This window comes from Chrysemys picta, chromosome 15 (genome assembly GCF_011386835.1).
Source record: "Chrysemys picta bellii isolate R12L10 chromosome 15, ASM1138683v2, whole genome shotgun sequence".
NCBI classification, from domain to species: domain Eukaryota; kingdom Metazoa; phylum Chordata; order Testudines; family Emydidae; genus Chrysemys; species Chrysemys picta.
This window is the reverse complement of record NC_088805.1, coordinates 1611681-1632518: the sequence shown is the minus strand read 5'-3', so window position 1 is coordinate 1632518 and position 20838 is coordinate 1611681. Positions and strand designations below refer to the sequence as shown.

The 20838-nt window shown below is 50.7% G+C and overlaps 1 protein-coding gene across 11 annotated transcripts in view; it reads right to left on the bottom strand.

Annotated features, from left to right (window-relative positions):
* Nucleotides 1–20838, bottom strand: part of ASCC2 (activating signal cointegrator 1 complex subunit 2) — a 45689-nt gene that overhangs the window by 5005 nt on the left and 19846 nt on the right. For all 11 annotated transcript variants that reach the window (XM_065568155.1, XM_065568153.1, XM_065568156.1 and 8 more), the window contains exons 11-16: nucleotides 20597–20665; nucleotides 19778–19852; nucleotides 19329–19515; nucleotides 17807–18021; nucleotides 15996–16115; nucleotides 792–1016 (exon numbers count right to left, since the gene is read on the bottom strand). In XM_065568155.1, the coding sequence (XP_065424227.1) occupies nucleotides 792–1016; nucleotides 15996–16115; nucleotides 17807–18021; nucleotides 19329–19515; nucleotides 19778–19852; nucleotides 20597–20665 (891 nt within the window). The remainder of the gene's footprint in view (nucleotides 1–791; nucleotides 1017–15995; nucleotides 16116–17806; nucleotides 18022–19328; nucleotides 19516–19777; nucleotides 19853–20596; nucleotides 20666–20838) is intronic.

Sequence of the window (20838 nt, the reverse complement as noted above, 5' to 3'; positions counted from 1 at the left end):
CATTCCTTTTCCCAACATACCTCTAGCCATGCTCTTAGAATTAATGTTTTTCAGTTCTAACTCTCAGCTAACCCTCATACCCCTGGGAGCCAACTTAGTATTAGCTCTATTTTGCAGATGGTGAGACTGTGGCAGAGAGAGGTGATGGTCACATGCCGAGGCAGTGGAGTGGAGCCCAGAACTCTCGGTTGCATGCTCTAATCACTAGATCACAGAAGAGCCTGTGCCCAGGGTGGGGGGAGGGACTTGCCAAACAAGCAAGAACAGAGGTCAGCTTTTTCTTACTGTTTGCCCAGCGGCTTTTCTGCATTGGGATGGGGGGAGAAACAAGCATAAGAGGCCAATTCACATCCTCCATCCCCAATGACCAGCGTTCCCCTCTGTGTGCAGAGTGAAGTGCTGTCTCAGTGAAAGCTTAACATCTCTGAGCAAAGCCTCCCGCTCAGGTTTTAAAACTGAGCTCAGGCAGCATTTGGTTCCACACATGAAGAAAGGAAAGGAGGTATAGGAGGAATGGGGAGCATGACAACTCCCTGTTCCCATGGCTGGGAGAAGCTCCCTGACCAGCAAGGGAAAGGGGAGACCCAGAAACCCCTCCTCCAGGCTGGGAGCAGAAAGAGCAGAGAGGTGTCTCCAAGCCCCTCTGTCTGGGGTGAGAGCAGAAGCATGGGCAGCGGAGACCTGTGTGCAGGATGAGCATTTTCAACCGGGCTCTGTGCTAGTGTGCAGACACGTGGCTTATAGGACACACCAACCATCCTCTTCCTGTTGGCCAAAGATGCTGTACCCACCTCCTACTGATCAGCTCATCGTCTGAGTCAGCATCGTTCGCCCCCACCTGGTTGCCATCATAGGTGTCGTCGTATTCATCCTCATAGTCAACCCTATAGAACTGGGCTTCCCCCTCCTGCTCAGGGACCTCCTCTACGATCACACTGTACTGGCTGTAGCGTTCCTTCTGCTCAGCTATCAGTCGCTTGTCATTCAGTAAACTCTTTGTCGTATCCTTGTCCTTCCTGCACGTCGGTGGAGAGGACAGAAAGAAATAAAGGCAGTTTAGAGTTGCTCTTTACAGCTGGATTTTTTAAATAAATAGAAATTTAAGCACCATCTGGTGACTACATTTTATTCATCTTGCTCTAGCATCTTTCATCTCAAAGAAGCTCACAAACATAAGCTCCACTGCCTCCCCTCCTGAGGTAAGTAATGGAGATGCAAAAGGATCATTTGACCCACTAATGAAAACAGCCACTTCTGGTTTGGAACACAACAGCTGTTTAACAGCACCCAGCAAGATTGTGCAACAGGTCAGAACAGGAATGGAGATTGCCACCTCCGGCAGAAACTGCCGAGGAGATTTTAAGAATGGCCAAATGCAATTACTCAAGCTGGAATTTGACCAGGACCAAACTCTCCCCAAAAGTACCATGGACCGTGAATAACTACAAGTGGTCAGGGCCTGGAACTTGTCTCAGCTGAGGGGCAGCATGTCCAGGTGCACAGTGCCCTTTAACACCAGGCTGCAGCTGTACTGGTTCATGGGGGTTAAGTATCTGTATTGCAGTACTAGCGCCTAAAGACACAAATCAGGGCTCAGCGCTGCATCGTACTAGGTGCTGTACACCTCCCCCCAAGTCAAAGAGCTTCCAACCTAAGCATAGGATGAGAGAACGCAGCTGAACACAAACAAACAGATGAGGAGAGCACAAGGTAACAGTGAGATGATTATGAGTATTACACTAAGGGCACGTCTTCACTACCCACCAAATCGGCGGGTAGCAATCGATCTATTGGGGATCGACTTATCGCGTCTAGTGAAGACGCGATAAAATCGATCCCCGATGGCTCTTCCGTCGACTCCGGAAATCCACCACGGCAAGAGGCGGAAGCAGAGTCGACGGCAGCACGGCAGCGGTCGACTCGCGCCATCCTCACAGCCAGGTAACAGAATATGCATCCGAAGAAGTGGGCTGTAGTCCACGAAAGCTTATGCTCTAATAAATTTGTTAGTCTCTAAGGTGCCCCAAGTCCTCCTGTTCTTCTTTTTACAGCCAGGTAAGTCGACCTAAAATACGCCACTTCAGCTACGCTATTCACGTAGCTGAAGTTGCGTATCTTAGGTCGACCCCACCCCTGTAGTGTAGACCTAGCCTAAGCAGGGGCTAGAAAAGCAGGATTCAGAGGGGAAAAGACAGCAGAACAAAACACCAAGCAGGGAGATCTGCCTCAGCCAGGAAATCAGAGCCCCACAATAACACCACTTTGCATTCCTGTTCCACTTTATCTCTATATCTCAAATCACTTAAACACCCATCAATTAACCTCATCCTGTGAGGCAAGTTATATTAGACCCATATTAAGATAAGGAAATCAAGACATGGGTACAGCCAAAATTCAGATATGGCCATTGATTTAGCATGCCTCAGTTGCACAGGGACCTGATACCTCAAACCAGATTTTCAGACACGCTGAGCACCCACTGGTCCTGTACAGTGATCAAGACCTTGTGATGCTGAGTTGTAAACCACATATGAGAACCTACTGCAGACTTATGGGGAAATCCTTTTCTGAGTCTACTCAGGACAACCTGCAGCTCCCAAAGCCTGAGGAGGAATTCACATCTGAATCCAGAATTCATTCAGAATCTGCATATTATTAGTGGAGGAACCTGTCTGATGAACAGGTATATCAAGAATTGCCACGTTCCTGTGACACTCTTTTCTATAGGGAAAACCATCCTCTGCCCTGACCATCAATTCCATTCCACGCGACTCAGCTCCGCTCCGGCCAGGGCACTGGGTCAGGGGCCGAACCACGCGGCTCAGCCCCACTCCGGCCAGGGCACTGGGTCGGGGCCGCACCAGGCGGCTCAGCCCCGCTCCAGCCGGGGCGCTGGGTCAGGGTCGCACCCTATGTCTCCCAGAAGCAGTGGCATGGCCCCACTCCAGCTCCTACGGAGCCAGGAGGGCAGAGTGACAGACACAGCAACATGGGGAACTAAAGGAGCAGCAGAGCACAAGAGATCTGAGCTGTCTCAGAAAGGTGGAGGATGAAGGGGCTGAGATGAGCAGTAGACATGTGCTGACAGACAGATGGGAAAAGAATGGGTCTAGCTCAGTGGTCTCCAAACTTTTTACACCTAAGATCACTTTTGGAATTTAAGGACAACCCAAGATCCACCCCACCCCTTCCCCAAGGTCATGCCCCGCTCACTCCATCCCCACCTCTCTCCGTCACTCAGACTCCCCCACCCTCACCAGGCTGGGGTAGGGGTTTGGGAGGGGGTGCGGGCTCTGGGCTGGGGCCGAGGAGTTCGCAGTGTGGGAGGGGGCTCTGGCCTGAGCCTGGGGCAGGGAGTTGGGGTGCAGGAGGGGGTGAAGGTTGCAAGCTCTGGGAGGGAATTTGGGTGCAGGAGGGGACTCCGGGGTGGGGCAGAGAGTTGGGGTCAGGGCTGGGGCTTCCCCTCTCTACAAGCACCGCTCCCGCAGCTCCCATTGGCCACAACTCCCGGTTCCCAGCCAATGGGAGCTGTGGGACAGTGCCTGCGGGCAGGAGCAGTGCGCGGAGGGAGACCTCTGCCCTCCCCACCCCCGGGACCGCGCTGGCTGCTGCCACTTCCGGGAGTGGTGTGGGGCTGGGGTAGGCAGGGACCCTGCCTTAGCGGAAGCCCCACTGCACCACCAGGATGGGGGGGGTAGGGGTCTCCCTCCGGACACTGCTCCTGCCTGCAAGCACTGCCCCCGCAGCTCCCATTGGCCGGGAACTGGGAGCTGTGGCCAATGGGAGCTGCGGGGGCAGTGCTTGTACAGAGGGGAAGCGCGTGTAGCCAAGTGCCCCTCCTGCCCAGGGGACGCAGGGGTGTGTTGGCCCCTTCCAGGACATGGAGCCAGGGTAGGCAGGGACCCTGCCTTAGCGGCAGCCCCGCAGCACCACTGGAGATCACCATCGACTGCGAGATCCTCTAGGATAGGTTGGTGACCACTGGCCTAGCTGATATCAGCCAACAAGGAATGGTTTGGGAGAAGGCATACAGCATTGCTGGGTCTCACATGCATGTGATGTCTGCTGGTGCTTTGATCAGAGGAATGTGGTGAATGGGGATGGGAGATAACCTAGAGCCAGGTCCACACTAAGAAGTTAGATCAACCCAGCTACATCGCTCAGGGGTGCAGTTAAGATGACCTAGCCCCTGGTGTAACAGAGGTGAATTAACTACTGTGATAGGAAAACCCCTTCTGATGCTGTAGTGAATGTCTACACTTAAATCGCTACAGCAGTGCTGCTGTAATGGTACAAGTGCAGACGTAACCTGAGTCTGGGGGTTTTCCAGCTGTACTTAAACAGTTCAAAGGTAGGTATTTTGGCCTGCAAGGCAAGCAACAATTTTGTTTGACAGCCTGTGATGCTGACAGATCAGGTGCCAACTCAGGCCAAGGTACTCCGGGGAACTACAGGCCAGTCAGCCTCACCTCAGTCCCTGGAAAAATCATAGAGCAGGTCCTCAAGGAATCAATTCTGAAACACTTAGAGGAGAGGAAAGTGATCAGGAACAGTCAGCATGGATTCACCAAGAGGAAGTCGTGCCTGACTAACCTAATGGCCTTCTATGATGAGATAACTGGCTCTGTGGATGAGGGGAAAACAGTGGATGTGTTATTCCTTGACTTTAACAAAGCTTTTGATACGGTCTCCCATAGTATTCTTGCCGCCAAGTTAAAGAAGTATGGGCTGGATGAATGGACTGTAAGGTGGATAGAAAGCTGGCTAGATCATCGGGCTCAACTCCATGTCTAGTTGGCAGCTGGTTTCAAGTGGAGTGCCCCAAGGGTCGGTCCTGGGGCCGGTTTTGTTTAATATCTTTATTAATAATCTGGAGGATGGTGTGGACTGCACTCTCAGAAAGTTTGCAGATGACACTAAACTAGGAGGCGTGGTAGATACACTAGAGGGTAGGGATCGGATACAGAGGGACCTAGACAAATTAGAGGATTGGGCCAAAAAAAACCTGATGAGGTTCAACAAGGACAAGTGCAGAGTCCTGCACTTAGGACGGAAGAATCCCATGCACTGCTACAGACTAGGGACCAACTGGCTAAGCAGCAGTTCTGCAGAAAAGGACCTAGAGGTCACAGTGGACGAGAAGCTGGATATGAGTCAACAGTGTGCTCTTGTTGCCAAGAAGGCTAACGGCATTTTGGGCTGTATAAGTAGGGGCATTGCCAGCAGATGGAGGGACGTGATTGTTCCCCTTTATTCGACATTGGTGAGGCCACATCTGGAGTACTGTGTCCAGTTTTGGGCCCCACACTACAAGAAGGATGTGGAAAAATTGGAAAGAGTCCAGCGGAGGGCAACAAAAATGATTAGGGGTCTGGAGCACATGACTTATGAGGAGAGGCTGAGGGAACTGGGATTGTTTAGTCTCCAGAAGAGAAGAATGAGGGGGGATTTGATAGCTACTTTCAACTACCTGAAGGGGGGTTCCAAAGAGGATGGAGCTCGGCTGTTCTCAGTGGTGGCAGATGACAGAACAAGGAGCAATGGTCTCAAGTTGCAGTGGGGGAGGTCTAGGTTGGATATTAGGAAACACTATTTCACTAGGAGGGTGGTGAAGCACTGGAATGCGTTACCTAGGGAGGTGGTGGAGTCTCCTTCCTTGGAGGTTTTTAAGGCCCAGCTTGACAAAGCCCTGGCTGGGATGATTTAGTTGGGAATTGGTCCTGCTTTGAGCAGGGGGATGGACTAGATGACTTCTTGAGGTCCCTTCCAACCCTGATATTCTATGATTCTAAGGTCCCCATGCTTCAATACTGACAAATACATAGCTGGAATCACTTATAACATCTGTATCACAGATTGTAAAGTAATATTTGAGCATTTGCACTATAAGCCTTGATAATTGTGTAAGTCACCAGACAGGAGAGATGTAGTGGTAGCCATGTAGGTCCCAGGACAGCGAGACAAGATGGGTGAGAAGTTGGTCCAATATAAGGTATTACATCACCCACCTTTTCTCAGACAGATGAGATATATTGATTAGTGTGAAATGCTGGTCTCCAACAGAAGGTGGTCTGTCCTGCCCCACAAGGAAGGCCCACTGACACCAGGCAGATCAGAGTGGAACGTTAAAAGAGAACCAACAACTTTGTTGTTTACTCTCCATCCCTCCCGCCTCAGGAAGATGAGTCTTGCAAGTGAATTCCTCCCATCAGATGAGTTCATCACTGGAAGCAGCAGCTCAAAGTGGACGGGGGAAGGGAATAAAACCCCCTAACTTCTGCTGCTGAGACTTGAGAAGGTGGCTGGGGACAGGCAAGGATTACTAGACATCAGCAAAAGAACCTCAATGCTCAGCCTGGTTAGCCCTAGAGGACATAGAGATCTTGCTTATTATAGAAGCTTCTACAACTTTTTGAAACTTAAGATTGGAACTAATTTGTGTGTACCTATGTTTACTTGCTTTAACCTCTTAAATAATTGATGTTTCCCTTTCCTAAATCTGTATATATATTATAGGATTGACTATGAGCGTTGTCTTTGGTGTGAGATCTAAGGTGTAATTGACCTGAAGTAAGCAACTGGTCCTTTGGGACTGGGAGTAGCCTAAGGCCAGGTCTACACTGCAGACCTATAGCAGTATAAAAGACGGTTACTCACCGTTGTAATTGTTGTTCTTCGAGATGTGTTGCTCATATCCATTCCAATTAGGTGTGCGCGCGCCGCGTGCACGGTCGTCGGAGAATTTTCTACCCTAGCAACACCGGCGGGTCGGCTGTGGAGCCCCCTAGAGTGGCGCCTTCATGGCGCTGAATATATACCCCAGCCGACCCGGCGCCCCCTCAGTTCCTTCTTGCCGGCTACTCCGACAGTGGGGAAGGGGGGCGGGTTTGGAATGGATATGAGCAACACATCTCGAAGAACAACAGTTACAACGGTGAGTAACCGTCTTTTCTTCTTCGAGAGCTTGCTCATATCCATTCCAATTAGGTGACTCCCAAGCCCAACTTAGGTGGTGGGGTCGGAGTGAGACATTGCTGTGTGCAAAACCGCTGATCCGAATGCAGCATCGTCCCTGGACTGCTGCACTAGCGCATAGTGAGCTGTGAATGTGTGGACTGATGACCAAACCACAGCTCTACAAATGTCCTGGATCGGAACTTGCGCCAGGAAAGCCATCGAGGAAGCTTGGGCCCTCGTGGAGTGAGCGGTGAGGTGCGGTGCTGAGACACCTGCCAGGTCATAGCAAGTCCGGATGCAAGACGTAATCCAGGAGGATAGGCGTTGTGAGGAGACCGGTAAGCCTTTCATTCGGTCGGCCACTGCAACGAAGAGTTGCGTCGTCTTTCTAAAGTGCCTTGTGCGGTCAATATAGAAAGCCAGGGCCCTGCGTACGTCCAGAGAATGCAAACGTTGATCCTGGCGAGTAGCATGTGGTTTAGGATGAAAGACCGGGAGAAATATATCCTGGTTGATATGAAATGGAGAAACCACCTTAGGGAGAAAGGCAGGATGTGGACGAAGCTGCACTTTATCCTTATGGAAAACTGTGTAAGGGGGCTCGGATGTAAGCGCCCTGAGTTCAGAAACGCGCCTTGCTGAGGTGATGGCTACGAGGAAGGCTGTCTTCCAGGATAGGTACAGAAGTGAACAGGTGGCCAGTGGCTCGAATGGAGGACCTGTGAGCTTGGAGAGAACCAGGTTGAGGTCCCACGTCGGAACGGGCTGACACTGTTGTGGGTACATCCGGTCTAAGCCCTTGAGGAATCTAACGACCATCGGGTTAGAGAATACCGAGGACGCGAGTTCCCCTGGGTGAAAGGCTGATATAGCGGCCAGGTGAACTCTAATTGAAGATATCGCCAACCCCTGCTGTTTTAGGGAGAGGAGATATTCCAATATGAGAGGAATAGGTGCCTGTAATGGGGACGTGGCTCGTTGTTCGCACCAACAGGAGAACCGCTTCCACTTGGCCAAGTACGTGGCTCGTGTTGAGGGCTTCCTACTGCTCAACAGAATCTGTTGGACCGAGAGTGAGCATTGTTGCTCTGCCTGGGTGAACCATGGAGCAGCCACGCCGTGAGGTGAAGAGATTGCAGGTCAGGGTGACGCAGCCGGCCGTGGTCCTGAGAGATGAGATCTGGACATAATGGAAGCGGGATCGGTGTCTGAACCGAGAGTTCCAACAGTGTGGTGTACCAATGTTGTCTCGGCCACGCTGGAGCAATCAGAATTACCTGTGCCTGGTCTCTGCGCAATTTGAGCAGTACCTTGTGGACCAGAGGAAACGGAGGGAAGGCATAAAACAGGTGGTCTTTCCAGGGAAGGAGAAACGCATCCGAGAGGGAGCCCGGAGCTCGACCTTGCAGGGAGCAGAACACGTGGCACTTTCTGTTGTCTCGAGATGCAAACAGGTCTATCTGGGGAAACCCCCACTTCTGGAAGACGGAATGTATGATGTCCGGACGGATAGACCACTCGTGCGTCTGAAAGGACCTGCTGAGTCGGTCCGCTAAAGTGTTCTGGACTCCAGGGAGGAACGATGCCGTGAGATGGATTGAGTGGGCGATGCAGAAGTCCCACAGGCGAATGGCCTCTTGGCATAGAATTGACGAACGTGCTCCTCCTTGCTTGTTGATGTAAAACATGGCCGTGGTGTTGTTGATGAGAACTAACACACAGCGGCCACGTAGGAGATTGAGAAATGCCTGGCACGCCAGGCGCACCGCCATCAGTTCCCGAACATTGATGTGCAGAGCTAGCTGGGGTGCAGTCCACAGGCCCTGGGTATGGTGTTCGTTCATAGAATCATAGAATATCAGAGTTGGAAGGGACCTCAAGAGGTCATCTAGTCCAACCCCCTGCTCAAAGCAGGATCAATTCCCAGCTAAATCATCCCAGCCAGGGCTTTGTCAAGCCGGGCCTTAAAAACCTCCAAGGAAGGAGACTCCACCACCTCCCTAGGTAACGCATTCCAGTGTTTCACCACCCTCCTAGTGAAATAGTTTTTCCTGATATCCAACCTGGACCTCCCCCACCGCAACTTGAGACCATTGCTCCTTGTTCTGTCATCTGCCACCACTGAGAACAGCCGAGCTCCATCCTCTTTGGAACCCCCCTTCAGGTAGTTGAAGGCTGCTATCAAATCCCCCCTCATTCTTCTCTTCTGGAGACTAAACAATCCCAGTTCTCTCAGCCTCTCCTCATAAGTCATGTGCTCCAGACCCCTAATCATTTTTGTTGCCCTCCGCTGGACTCTTTCCAATTTTTCCACATCCTTCTTGTAGTGTGGGGCCCAAAACTGGACACAGTATTCCAGATGAGGCCTCACCAATGTCGAATAAAGGGGAACGATCACGTTCCTCGATCTGCTGGCAATGCCCCTACTTATACAGCCCAAAATGCCGTTAGCCTTCTTGGCAACAAGAGCACACTGTTGACTCATATCCAGCTTCTCATCCACTGTGACCCCTAGGTCCTTTTCAGCAGAACTGCTACCTAGCCATTCGGTCCCTAGTCTGTAGCAGTGCATGGGATTCTTCCGTCCTAAGTGCAGGACTCTGCACTTGTCCTTGTTGAACCTCATCAGGTTTTTTTCTGCCCAATCCTCTAATTTGTCTAGGTCCCTCTGTATCCGATCCCTACCCTCTAGTGTATCTACCACGCCTCCTAGTTTAGTGTCATCTGCAAACTTGCTGAGAGTGCAGTCCACACCATCCTCCAGATCATTAATAAAGATATTAAACAAAACCGGCCCCAGGACCGACCCTTGGGGCACTCCACTTGAAACCGGCTGCCAACTAGACATGGAGCCATTGATCACTACCCGTTGAGCCCGACGATCTAGCCAGCTTTCTATCCACCTTACAGTCCATTCATCCAGCCCATACTTCTTTAACTTGGTGGCAAGAATACTGTGGGAGACGGGCGCCCCAACCCAGAGATGAAGCGTCTGTGACCAGGTGCAGAGAGGGTTGTGGGGCGTGAAATGGCATCCCCTCGCAAACCACATTGTGATCTAGCCACCAGGTGAGGGAGGTCAGGACCGAGTTCGGGACCGTGACCACCATGTTCAGGCTGTCCCGATGTGGGCGGTATATTGATGACACCCAGGTCTGGAGTGGGCGAAGCCGAAGTCTGGCATGCCTGGTTACGTACGTGCAGGAAGCCATGTGACCCAGCAGGGTGAGGCACGACCTCACCGTGGTAGTTGGGAAGGCCCTGAGCCCTTGAATAAGGCTCGTGATGGTACAAAAGTGGTTGTCTGGCAGGATGGCTTGTGCACGTCTGGAGTCTAGGACTGCGCCGATGAATTCTATTCTCTGGGTAGGTTCTAAAGTGGATTTGTCCTTGTTGAGTAGGATGCCCAACTCGTTGAATGTGTGCACTATTATGTGAACGTGAGCTCGAACTTGCTCTTTGGTGCGACCGCGTACCAGCCATTCGTCTAGGTACGGGAACACCTGTATCCCTTGCCGACGAAGGTATGCTGCCATGACAGCCATACATTTCGTGAACACTCTTGGGGCCGAGGATAGGCCGAAGGGAAGGACTGCAAATTGGTAGTGCACCTTGCTTACCACGAATCGCAGGAAGCGTCTGTGAGGCGGGTAAATTGCAATATGAAAGTATGCGTCTTTCATGTCGAGGGCGGCGAACCAGTCTCCAGGATCGAGGGAAGGGATAATGGCCCCCAAAGAGACCATGCGGAACTTCAACTTTACTACGAATTTGTTGAGTCCGCGCAAGTCCAAGATGGGTCGCAGACCCCCTTTGGACTTGGGGATCAGGAAGTAGCGGGAATAAAATCCCCTGCCCCTTAACTCTAATGGAACCTCCTCTATGGCCCCCGTCAATAGGAGCGTGGAAACCTCCTGTATAAGAAGTTGCTCGTGAGAAGGGTCCCTGAAGAGGGACGGGGAGGGGGGGAATGAAGAAAACTGGATAGCGTATCCCCTCTCTACCGTGCGAAGGACCCAACGGTCCGAGGTTATAAGGGACCAAGCACGGTGGAAATGGGAAAGGCGATCCCGAAAGGAGGGGGCTGGATCCTGGGGGATGACTGGGGCGCCGTCCTCGACCGCACCTTCAAAAGTTCTGCCTGGGGCCTGAAGGTGGCCTAGGTGGCCCCTGGTTCTGACCGGGTTGAGGGCCAGTCCACCTTCTCCTACCACCTCGCCCCCGCCTTCTGGCAGAGTCCTGTCTCTGACGAGGTGGAGGGGGGTAGAAACGTTGAGGCTGGGGCCTAAATGGTCTGCGCTGGGGACCCGCAACATGCATCCCCAGGGAGCGCATGATTGTTCTCGAGTCCTTGAGGCTCTGCAGACGAGAGTCCGTCTTGTCCGAGAACAATCCATGTCCCTCAAAGGGCAGATCCTGTAGGGTCTGCTGCAGCTCCGGAGGCAAACCCGAAACCTGAAGCCAGGAGATCCTCCGCATAGCGATACCTGACGCCAGGGTTCTCGCAGCCGAGTCCGCTATGTCCAAGGAGGCCTGCAAGGAGGTCCGAGCCACCTTCTTACCCTCCTCTACCAAGGCCCCAAACTCCTCCCTGGAGTCTTGGGGAACCAATTCCTTGAACTTCCCCATAGAGTTCCAGGAATTAAAGTTATAGCGGCTCAGGAGCGCCTGCTGGTTAGCCGCTCTAAGTTGCAGCCCTCCGGCTGAATAAACTTTACGGCCAAACAAATCGAGGCGCTTAGCCTCCTTCGATTTGGGCGCTGCGGCCTGTTGACCGTGGCGCTCCCTTGCATTCACTGATGACACCACCAGTGAACACGGCTGGGGATGGGTATACAAGTACTCATAGTCCTTTGAGGGGACAAAGTACTTTCTTTCCACCCCTCTCGCTGTGGGTGGGATAGAGGCAGGAGTTTGCCATATCGTAGTGGCGTTAGCCTGGATCGTGCGGATCAGGGGCAACGCCACTCTGGATGGGGCATCCGCAGAGAGGATGTTCACAATGGGGTCTTGCACCTCCACTATCTCCTCTGCCTGAAGGTCCATATTACGTGCCACCCTACGTAATAGGTCCTGGTGTGCCCGGAGATCAATCGGGGGTGGACCCGTGCTCGTTGTGCCCGCCACTGCCTCATCTGGGGAAGATGAGGAAGATGCCTCAGGTGGCAAGGGATCCAAGGGCGGGGCCTGGTCCAATGAGCCTTGGAGCGGAGCATCACCTGCCCCTGGGTCCAGGACGTCCGGTGCGGGCACGGAAGCCTCCATGCCCCCTGGAGGAGGGCGAGAGATGGTGGACTCTGGGGCCCTTCGCTCAGAGTGCCCCGAGCGAGAGGCTGATGGTGGTGGAGCCCCTTGCGCTTGGTGGTACGCCCACGGGGTCCAGAATGACCAGTGAGAAGGTCCCTGAGCGGGATCCTCCGCTACCTCCTGCCAGTGGCCCATGTCCGGATCATCGGCCTGTCCCTGAGGGGGGTATGCCGATCTCGATGCCCCATCGGAGGAGCGGGACACTGATCTGGATGGCCATGGCGGTGCCGACCGCGCCGAGACGAGCTCCGGAAGGTACGGTGCCGTACGGTGCCGGTCCAGAGATGAACGGTCCCTGTGCGGTGCCGGCGAACGGTGCCGAGATCGGGATCGGTGCCGATGACCACGTCGGTGCCGAGAGTCCGACCTGGACCTGGAATGTGATCTTGAGTAGGCCCGGTGCCGGGAGTGGACTCTCGACGTCGAGCGTCGATCGTAGCGGTGCCGAGAACTACGTCTCGATGTCGATCGGTGCCGACGATCATAGCGGTGCCGAGACGTAGAACGGTGCCGCGACGATGATCTTAGCCGCGAGTACGACCGGTGCCGAGGTGATATCCGGCGCCGGGACTGCGAGCGGCGTGGGGACCTGCTTCGGGACCTGGACCAGTGCCGCGGTTCCAGCCCTTGCGATGGAGGGCGCATCAAGGCAGGTTTCCCCCTGGATTGGACCGGACGAGTCAACGGTGCCGACGGTGCCGGTGGTTGGGGCGGTGCCGGCTCCGTGAGAGCGATCAAGTCTCTCGCCGTCGCGAAGGTCTCTGGGGTCGACGGGAGGCACTGTATCACCGCCGGTCGCGGTGGTGACCCTGTCTGCACCGGACTCAACGGCCTCGGAGCCGGAGTCGACGGTGCTGGAGGCACCTGTTTTTGGTGCTCCACAGGCGGACGCGGCTCTACCCCCGGCACCGGGGGAGCCGGCGTCTTATTTTATTTATTTATTAATGGAGATATCCCATCTCCTAGAACTGGAAGGAACCTTGAAAGGTCATCGAGTCCAGCCCCCTGCTTTCACTAGCAGGGCCAAGTACTGATTTTGCCCCAGATCCCTAAGTGGCCCCCTCAAGGATTGAACTCACAACCCTGGGTTTAGCAGGCCAATGCTCAAACCACTGAGCTATCCCTCCTTCCCTCTTCCGTACGGTAGTCCCCGTCTTATGGGATTTTTTATGTCCCGGGGACGATGAACGGCGCCGAGGCACTTGCTGTGAGTGCGGTGCCGACGGGGTCCGGTGCCGTGGAGGCTTGTCCGACGTGGTCGGAATGGTCGGTGCCGCCGGGGCACTGCGCACCGAGGTGCTAGGTGCCAGGGCTTGGCGCGCCGATGGAGCGTCCGGGCTAAGTGCCGCCTCCATAAGGAGTTGCCGAAGCCGAAAGTCCCGCTCCTTCTTGGTCCTCGGTCTGAAGGCCTTACAGATCTTGCACTTATCTGTCTGATGGGACTCCCCCAGGCACTTCAGACACGAGTCGTGCGGGTCACTCGTTGGCATAGGCTTAGCGCAGGACGCGCACTGTTTGAAGCCTGGAGCCTTGGGCATGAGCCCGGCCACGCGCCGGGGGGAAAAGGGGGAGACAACCCCCTTAATCCCCTTTAACTAAATAACAACTATTAACAAGTGAATAAACAACTATTTAACTATATACAACTAGAACTATAACTATAACTATCAATAATGGAATAAGCTAGGGAGAGTGGAGAACAGCTACGGCGCGCTCCACAGTTCCAACGACCGTCAGGGGCGGTAAGAAGGAACTGAGGGGGCGCCGGGTCGGCTGGGGTATATATTCAGCGCCATGAAGGCGCCACTCTAGGGGGCTCCACAGCCGACCCGCCGGTGTTGCTAGGGTAGAAAATTCTCCGACGACCGTGCACGCAGCGCGCGCACACCTAATTGGAATGGATATGAGCAAGCACTCGAAGAAGAACTAGGTCATTCAGGGGTGTGAAATATCCACAGTCATAGTTATACTGACTTAACGCCCCTCGCCAGCATGTATACAGCGCTATGTCAAATGGAAGCGCTTCTCCCATCAACTTAGGCCAGGTCTACACTAACCCCCTAATTCGAATTAAGGTACGCAACTTCAGCTACGTGAATAACGTAGCTGAAGTTCGAAGTACCTTAGTTCGAACTTACCTCGATCCACACGCGGCAGGCAGGCTCCCCCGTCGACTCCGCGGTACTCCTCTCGTCTAGCTGGAGTACCGCAGTCGACGGAGAGCACTTCTGGGTTCGACTTATCGCGTCCAGACAAGACGCGATAAGTCGAACCCAGAAGTTCGATCGCTCGCCGCCGAACTACGGGGTAAGTGTAGACCTACCCATAGCTACCGCTTCTCGGGAGGTGGATTAACTATGCCTCTTCACTTGAGCATCTTCACTTGAGTGCTGCAGCGACACAGCTGCATCGGTGCAGCTGTGCTGATGCAGCGTTTTAAGTGTGGACCTGCCCTAAATATTGCTGTTTGGTGCAAGGGACCATCTATCACAAAGGTAGGCAAGAGCAATCAGAGTGGCAAGACCAATCAGAGTATTCAAGGGGACTGCCTGTGATTTCATGTTCAGGCTGTTATAGAGCCTGAGGAGTTTACATTTGATAATTGGTTGGTGAAATCTAAGTATAGAACTCAACCAATTTGGAGTTTGTGCCCTGGTTCTTAACAGTCTGCCCTGAGGTTGGTCCTCACTCTCTTGAGTATAAAGAGCAGATTATTAAATGCAGGACAGCTTGACACAGCCAAACCAGAGTAGGATTTGTAGTAAAAAAAAAAGCTATAATTTGATTACTTGCTGCTGCAAATCACAGTCTGATTGGACTTTCCTCCAATAAAAGAGATTAGCACACCCACTTTTCCTCCAATACTTTGTTACAGTCTTGGAGCTGCAAACTTAGCTGATGCTGCCACAGCCAGACAGTTTAATTTACAAATAAATCTTTCATTTCCCAGCTATTTATATATCTAAAGACAGGTCCACACACAGGCTTGGCTGATTTAAAAGAAATGTTTGAATAATGCCTGGAACACATCAAACCACTCTGTTGGGCTTTTGAGGGAAACCCCCCCATCAACCTGAATCAGCAGAGGGTAATACCAAAAGCACTGGGTTAAACAAACAAAGTACATGACACAGCATGGCATGCTAAGAGATGTGAGAAACAGAGGCAATGCACTTTCACAGAGACAGGAACTACTAGTGGAGGAACTAGATTACTGAGATTGTGTTATCTGAGCTAGATTTCAAAACAGATGGACATTATTGATATTTGTAATTCAATTTGAAACAAATTTCACCTAGCCTCATTTCTAACTCACAAATCTCAGACTGGTGGCAGTAGTGGCCTTGCAATTTATGGAGAAAAGAAAATGAAACATAAAAGACCAAATCAGAGTCAGATGTTAAAAGTGAGTCTGGCGCAGTAGTGTCAAACAGCACAAGCTGAATAGAGAGAAAGGCCACAACGCTATTTCATTTTAATTTCCTAGCGAGAATGAGATCACAGCCCAAAAATTGGAACAATGATGTTTTCTTGTTAAAACCAACCAAATCTCTAGCCCTAGCTGCTTGTGGACAAGTGATCAGGGAAATAACTCTACCAGTTGGCCTCAGACATACAAATATACTCTCAGAGGACTGCAATGGGATTTTCTTAATGGAATTTATTGCTCTAAGTCCATGAACATTTATACCACCCTGTCCAAAAGAACTGATTGAAGCTGTGATACGCACCTCCTGCCTTTTTGTACCCGGGACATGTCCACTGAGTCCCTGCTGAATATATCAAACTCATCATCCTGGAAGATGTTGTATCGAGAAGTCACCAGAGGGGTTGGTTCTGTCTTCACCTGCCTGTTAGAAAGGAGACAGAACAGAAGCCACTGAGATAAAGCTAAGAAGGGCCACATTCTCTCAGTCAATGCCATGATCTCCATGACTCCGTCAATCCCTTAACCGTACACAGCAGCACAAAGTACAAAACTGAACAGCATCAGATTGCAATAGCTCCAGTCATTTTCTGTTTCACAGCCCCAGTTAACATCCAATACTATGCTGGTCTAGAATAGAGGTCTCAAACCATGTGGCTGATCTTCATGGGGAGGCTCAAACCCATTTAGGAGAAAGCAAGGGGAGAAAATCCTTCTTTTAAGAATGGACAAAACTAGAGTATTCAATACTGAAGCACGATTATGCTCAGCAGTGACTTGGTAAAATCAACACTGTATGTATGTATTGGACTACTCTCTGGAGGAAATCCCAATAATTTGTTACGGATGGTTTCAGAAGGTAGGTCTCCCTATGGTTCCTTACTCATTCTGTCTCAAATATTTCCAGATTAAATTTTTTCAATTTACAAGTCAAAAGAGGATAATCTTTAAATTTATTATTTCTGGTGCTGGATCTGAAAAAAGTCAGCTGTGCTCTGTTCTAAGATCACCAGGAATCACAATTCTGCCTTTGCCACTTTAGCTGACAGTTTTGTTGATGATGCATGAAGCAAAACAGAATCCACCCAGCCTCCCGTAACTGTGTTAGCTCTGCAGTGCTAACAGAAATAAAAAGTAGTTTGTGCCAGCAAAGTCAGCAGATCTGATTAAAAGAGAATAAAAAGCAGATTGTTATGTACAAAGCCACCATTTTATATAGTCTCTGTTCTGATAAGATTGCTTTTTTTTTTTTTAAGTGCATCACTGCTGAACAACATACCAGACACAGTCAGCTAATGCCTTTCTGGAGTATGACTGGGCATAGCATACCATTCACATCCTGAATCACAGTTGGAAACTGCTGCTGTAGTGCATGCACATTCTACAGCTCCAAAGGCAGCTAAAACCAAGCAGGTTCCATTGCTGATTATGATTCCTAAGCCCCCAATGCAACATACAGAAAGCAGCAGAGGCCAGGCAGCTCTGTGGACTCTGATAAAAGTGGATTTGAATTGTAATTTCTCATTTCTCCTTGGTTAAAATTCTTTCTGCACAGAGTACAATTCTAGTACCTTACAATTTAACTACTCTGCCCTGCAGGGTGAATTCCACTTGAATTAGTTTCTTTGAAGATACTCCCTTCATGCAGGACTGGTGGGATTTTAATCATGAAGGACCATACCATAGCCATCTGCAGCAAATTAGTAACTTTTGCAGGTAATGGATTTGGGGCTTGCTGTATAAGAGTGGTGGCACTATTGCCCAGTACAGGGCTAAGCTGTTGTCTTCCATGACGTGATTTTGACAGGTCTCATTTTAGTGTCCAATGGACAATCATTTGTGTCACTTCATAACACATGACCCAGCCTCTGTTGTACAACAACTCAGGATGGAAAAATCTCTGGCCTCTGCAGGGAAACAGGGGAAGAGGCAGGACTGAGGCTTAGTGGCAGACAGAACTGGGCAGCTACCACTGCAGCTACCCGCCGAGGGAAACACAAGCTCATTCAGTTTCCCAGGCACAGAGTGATTAGTAACAATCATGCAGAACAGTCCCTTTAACAATCCACAACTGGAAATAAAACAACATCAAACATACTAAAACCTCATCCCCACCTTGGCATTGTTCGCTCCAGTTTGTCCAGGGATGGCACCAGCCTATCCTCCAGGATGTTGTTTATCACCTGCTCTACACTGTAGCTGTGCTCCTCCAGGCAGGCCAAGATGAAGCCCTCCCCTAGGTCAGGCAGCAGATCTTTCACTTGAGAGATCAAAGAATCCAACTCCACCCCCGAGACCTTGGCAGCGGGTGCTGCAGCTGCTCCAGCACACTATACATACCAAACACAAGGGGTGAAATTACTGAAAAGGGATCACAATACAGAGAGGGCATGTGTGCATGGAAACCGGGGCAAAGAACAGTTAGGGATAGGAGAATAGAACCCAAATGGGGCACTAGGCAGAATCCATCAAGTACAGAATTAGGTATGCAGCTCTTTGAATCTGAGAGAGCTGGGATATTTTACAGCATCTTTTCCTCAAATAATACTTAACAGGTATATCATAGAATCATAGAATATTAGGGTTGGAAGGGACCTCAGGAGGTCATCTAGTCCAACCCCCTGCTCAAAGCCGGACCAATCCCCAACTAAATCATCGCAGCCAGGGCTTTCTCAAGCCTGACCTTAAAAACCTCTAAGGATGGAGATTCCACCACCTCCCTAGGGAACCCATTCCAGTGCTTCACCACCCGCCTAGTGAAATAGTGTTTCCTAATATCCAGCCTAGACCTCCCCCACTGCAACTTGAGATCTGTGGATGAGGGGAAAGCAGTGGACGTGTTATTCCTTGACTTTAGCAAAGCTTTTGATACCGTCTTAAGTGCAGGATTCTTTCACTCTATGCATCCGAAGAAGTGAGGTTTTTACTCACGAAAGCTTATGCCCAAATAAATCTGTTAGTCTTTAAGGTGCCACCAGACTCCTTGTTGTTTTTGTAGATACAGACTAACACGGCTACCCCCTGATACTTTGCACTTGTCCTTGTTGAACCTCGTCAGATTTCTTTTGGCCCAATCCTCCAATTTGTATAGGTCACTCTGGACCCTATCCCTACCCTACAGCATATCTACCTCTCCCCCAGCTTAATGTCGTCTGCGAACTTGCTGAGGGTGCAATTCATCCCAACATCCAGATCATTAATAAAGATGTTGAACAAAACCTGCCCCAGGACCGACCCCTGGGGCACTCCTCTTGATACCGGCTGCCAACTAGACATCGATCACTACCCGTTGAGCACGATAATCTAGCCAGCTTTCTATCTACCTTATAGTCCATTCATCCAGCCCATACTTTTTTAACTTGCTGGCAAGAATACTGCGGGAGACCGTATCAAAAGCTTTGCTAAAGTCAAGATATATCACATCCACCATCTTCCCCATATCCACAGAGCCAGTTGTCTCATCATAGAAGGCAATCAGGTTGGTCAGGCATGACTTGCCCTTGGTGAATCTATGTTGACTATTCCTGATCACCTTCCTCTCCCCAAAATGCTTTACAAACAAGTCAAGCGCAATCAGTTAAGTGGAGATGATGGGAGAGAACCGTTACCCTCCCTGTCCATGCAGCTCCATACTCACATCATACTCCAAGTTGTATGCATCATCAAGCCCTTCTGAGTCCTTAGCAGCATTTTCCACCATTGCTGAAGCTCCATCAGATACCATTGGTGGAGGTTGGCTTTTAACGACTGGTGTTTTTCTCCTCTCCACACCTTCCCAGGCACTTTCCACTGCTTGGAGGATATATGCTGTCCGGGTGTCATCCCTACAAGACTGCATTAAGGGCATTTCTCTGTGCTCTAGTCCAGATTTGCCTGTTCAGACATCACATGTGAGTAGTTACGTGCTCTTTGAGGACTCCAAATCTGTGCCTACACTAGGCTTTTTTCTAACAGCTTCCCCACCATTGCTGTCACTGGTGCAGCTTAATCAGAAGTAGCAAGTGTGAGAGTGCCAGTATAGACTGTCAACCGCCACCAGCTTTTTAAAACACAGTGCAGTGTCCACCTGCTGAGAGAAAAGGATACAAGGCAGAGGATGCCTGCTGAAGCAGACTCACATCGTCTGCGACAGGAAACAGCTCATCATAGTCACAAAGAAACCTGAAAACACAAAAGCAAGTATATCAGTCAAACTGAGGAGTGAATGAACTGCAAAGCTCCCTGCTGCAATCCTTAATGCGCTGCTGTAACCTCATCAGCATGCAGTCATGAACCCCACGACCTTGCAGACACCCAGAAACAAACTCCAATGTCTATCGCCAGGCCTAGTTTTGTTATTCCATCATAATCCAGTCAACCTGCCCACACCGCAACAGCCAATTATAACCCTCAACATGATGCTGTGACCCTCCAATGACCCAATGCCCAGCTAGAGAGGAGCATGATTTTGTGATTAAAACACCTGACCTGGGGGAGTTAGTAAATCTGGGTTTGATTCCCAGCTATGCCACTGACTCACTGTGTCTCCTTGGACAAGTCACTTAATCTTGTGGTTCGGATTCCCCATCTGTAGACTGGGGACAAATAATTGTCTAACCTGACAAGGTAGCTGTGATGGTTAATTCATTAACATAGATACAGCACTTTGAGAGCCTACAGCAAGAGGTGCTAAAGAAGTGCAAAGCATTATAACAGTCTCTGGCACCACTCAGCATCCTCTGCAGCACTACAATAATGCTTGTTATAATTCTCTCTCACAGAACATTTCCTAACTAGACTGAAAGATTTCTAATTCCCACATGCATCAAAGTCCCTCATATACCAATGTCTTCCGCACTTTTAGTGCTGGGAACAGATATGGGAGGACAGTTATTCCTCCTTTGGCTCCGATTCTGTTGGATTTACCTCCTCTCCTGAAGCACTGAGGTGAAGATCTGCAGAAACTCTTCAATAAAGGGCTGAATAGTCTCATAGCTGTAAGAGACAATGCCATGGAACAGTGAGAAATTGAATTCAGAGCTGTACTTTTGAGAACATCACATTCCTCCTTCTGAACCTCCGTGACCTGCCTTGCTAGCCATGTCTGCCACATGTGACGACCACACGTACATCACAGCAAATCCATGTGTTCAACAGATTTCATTCCA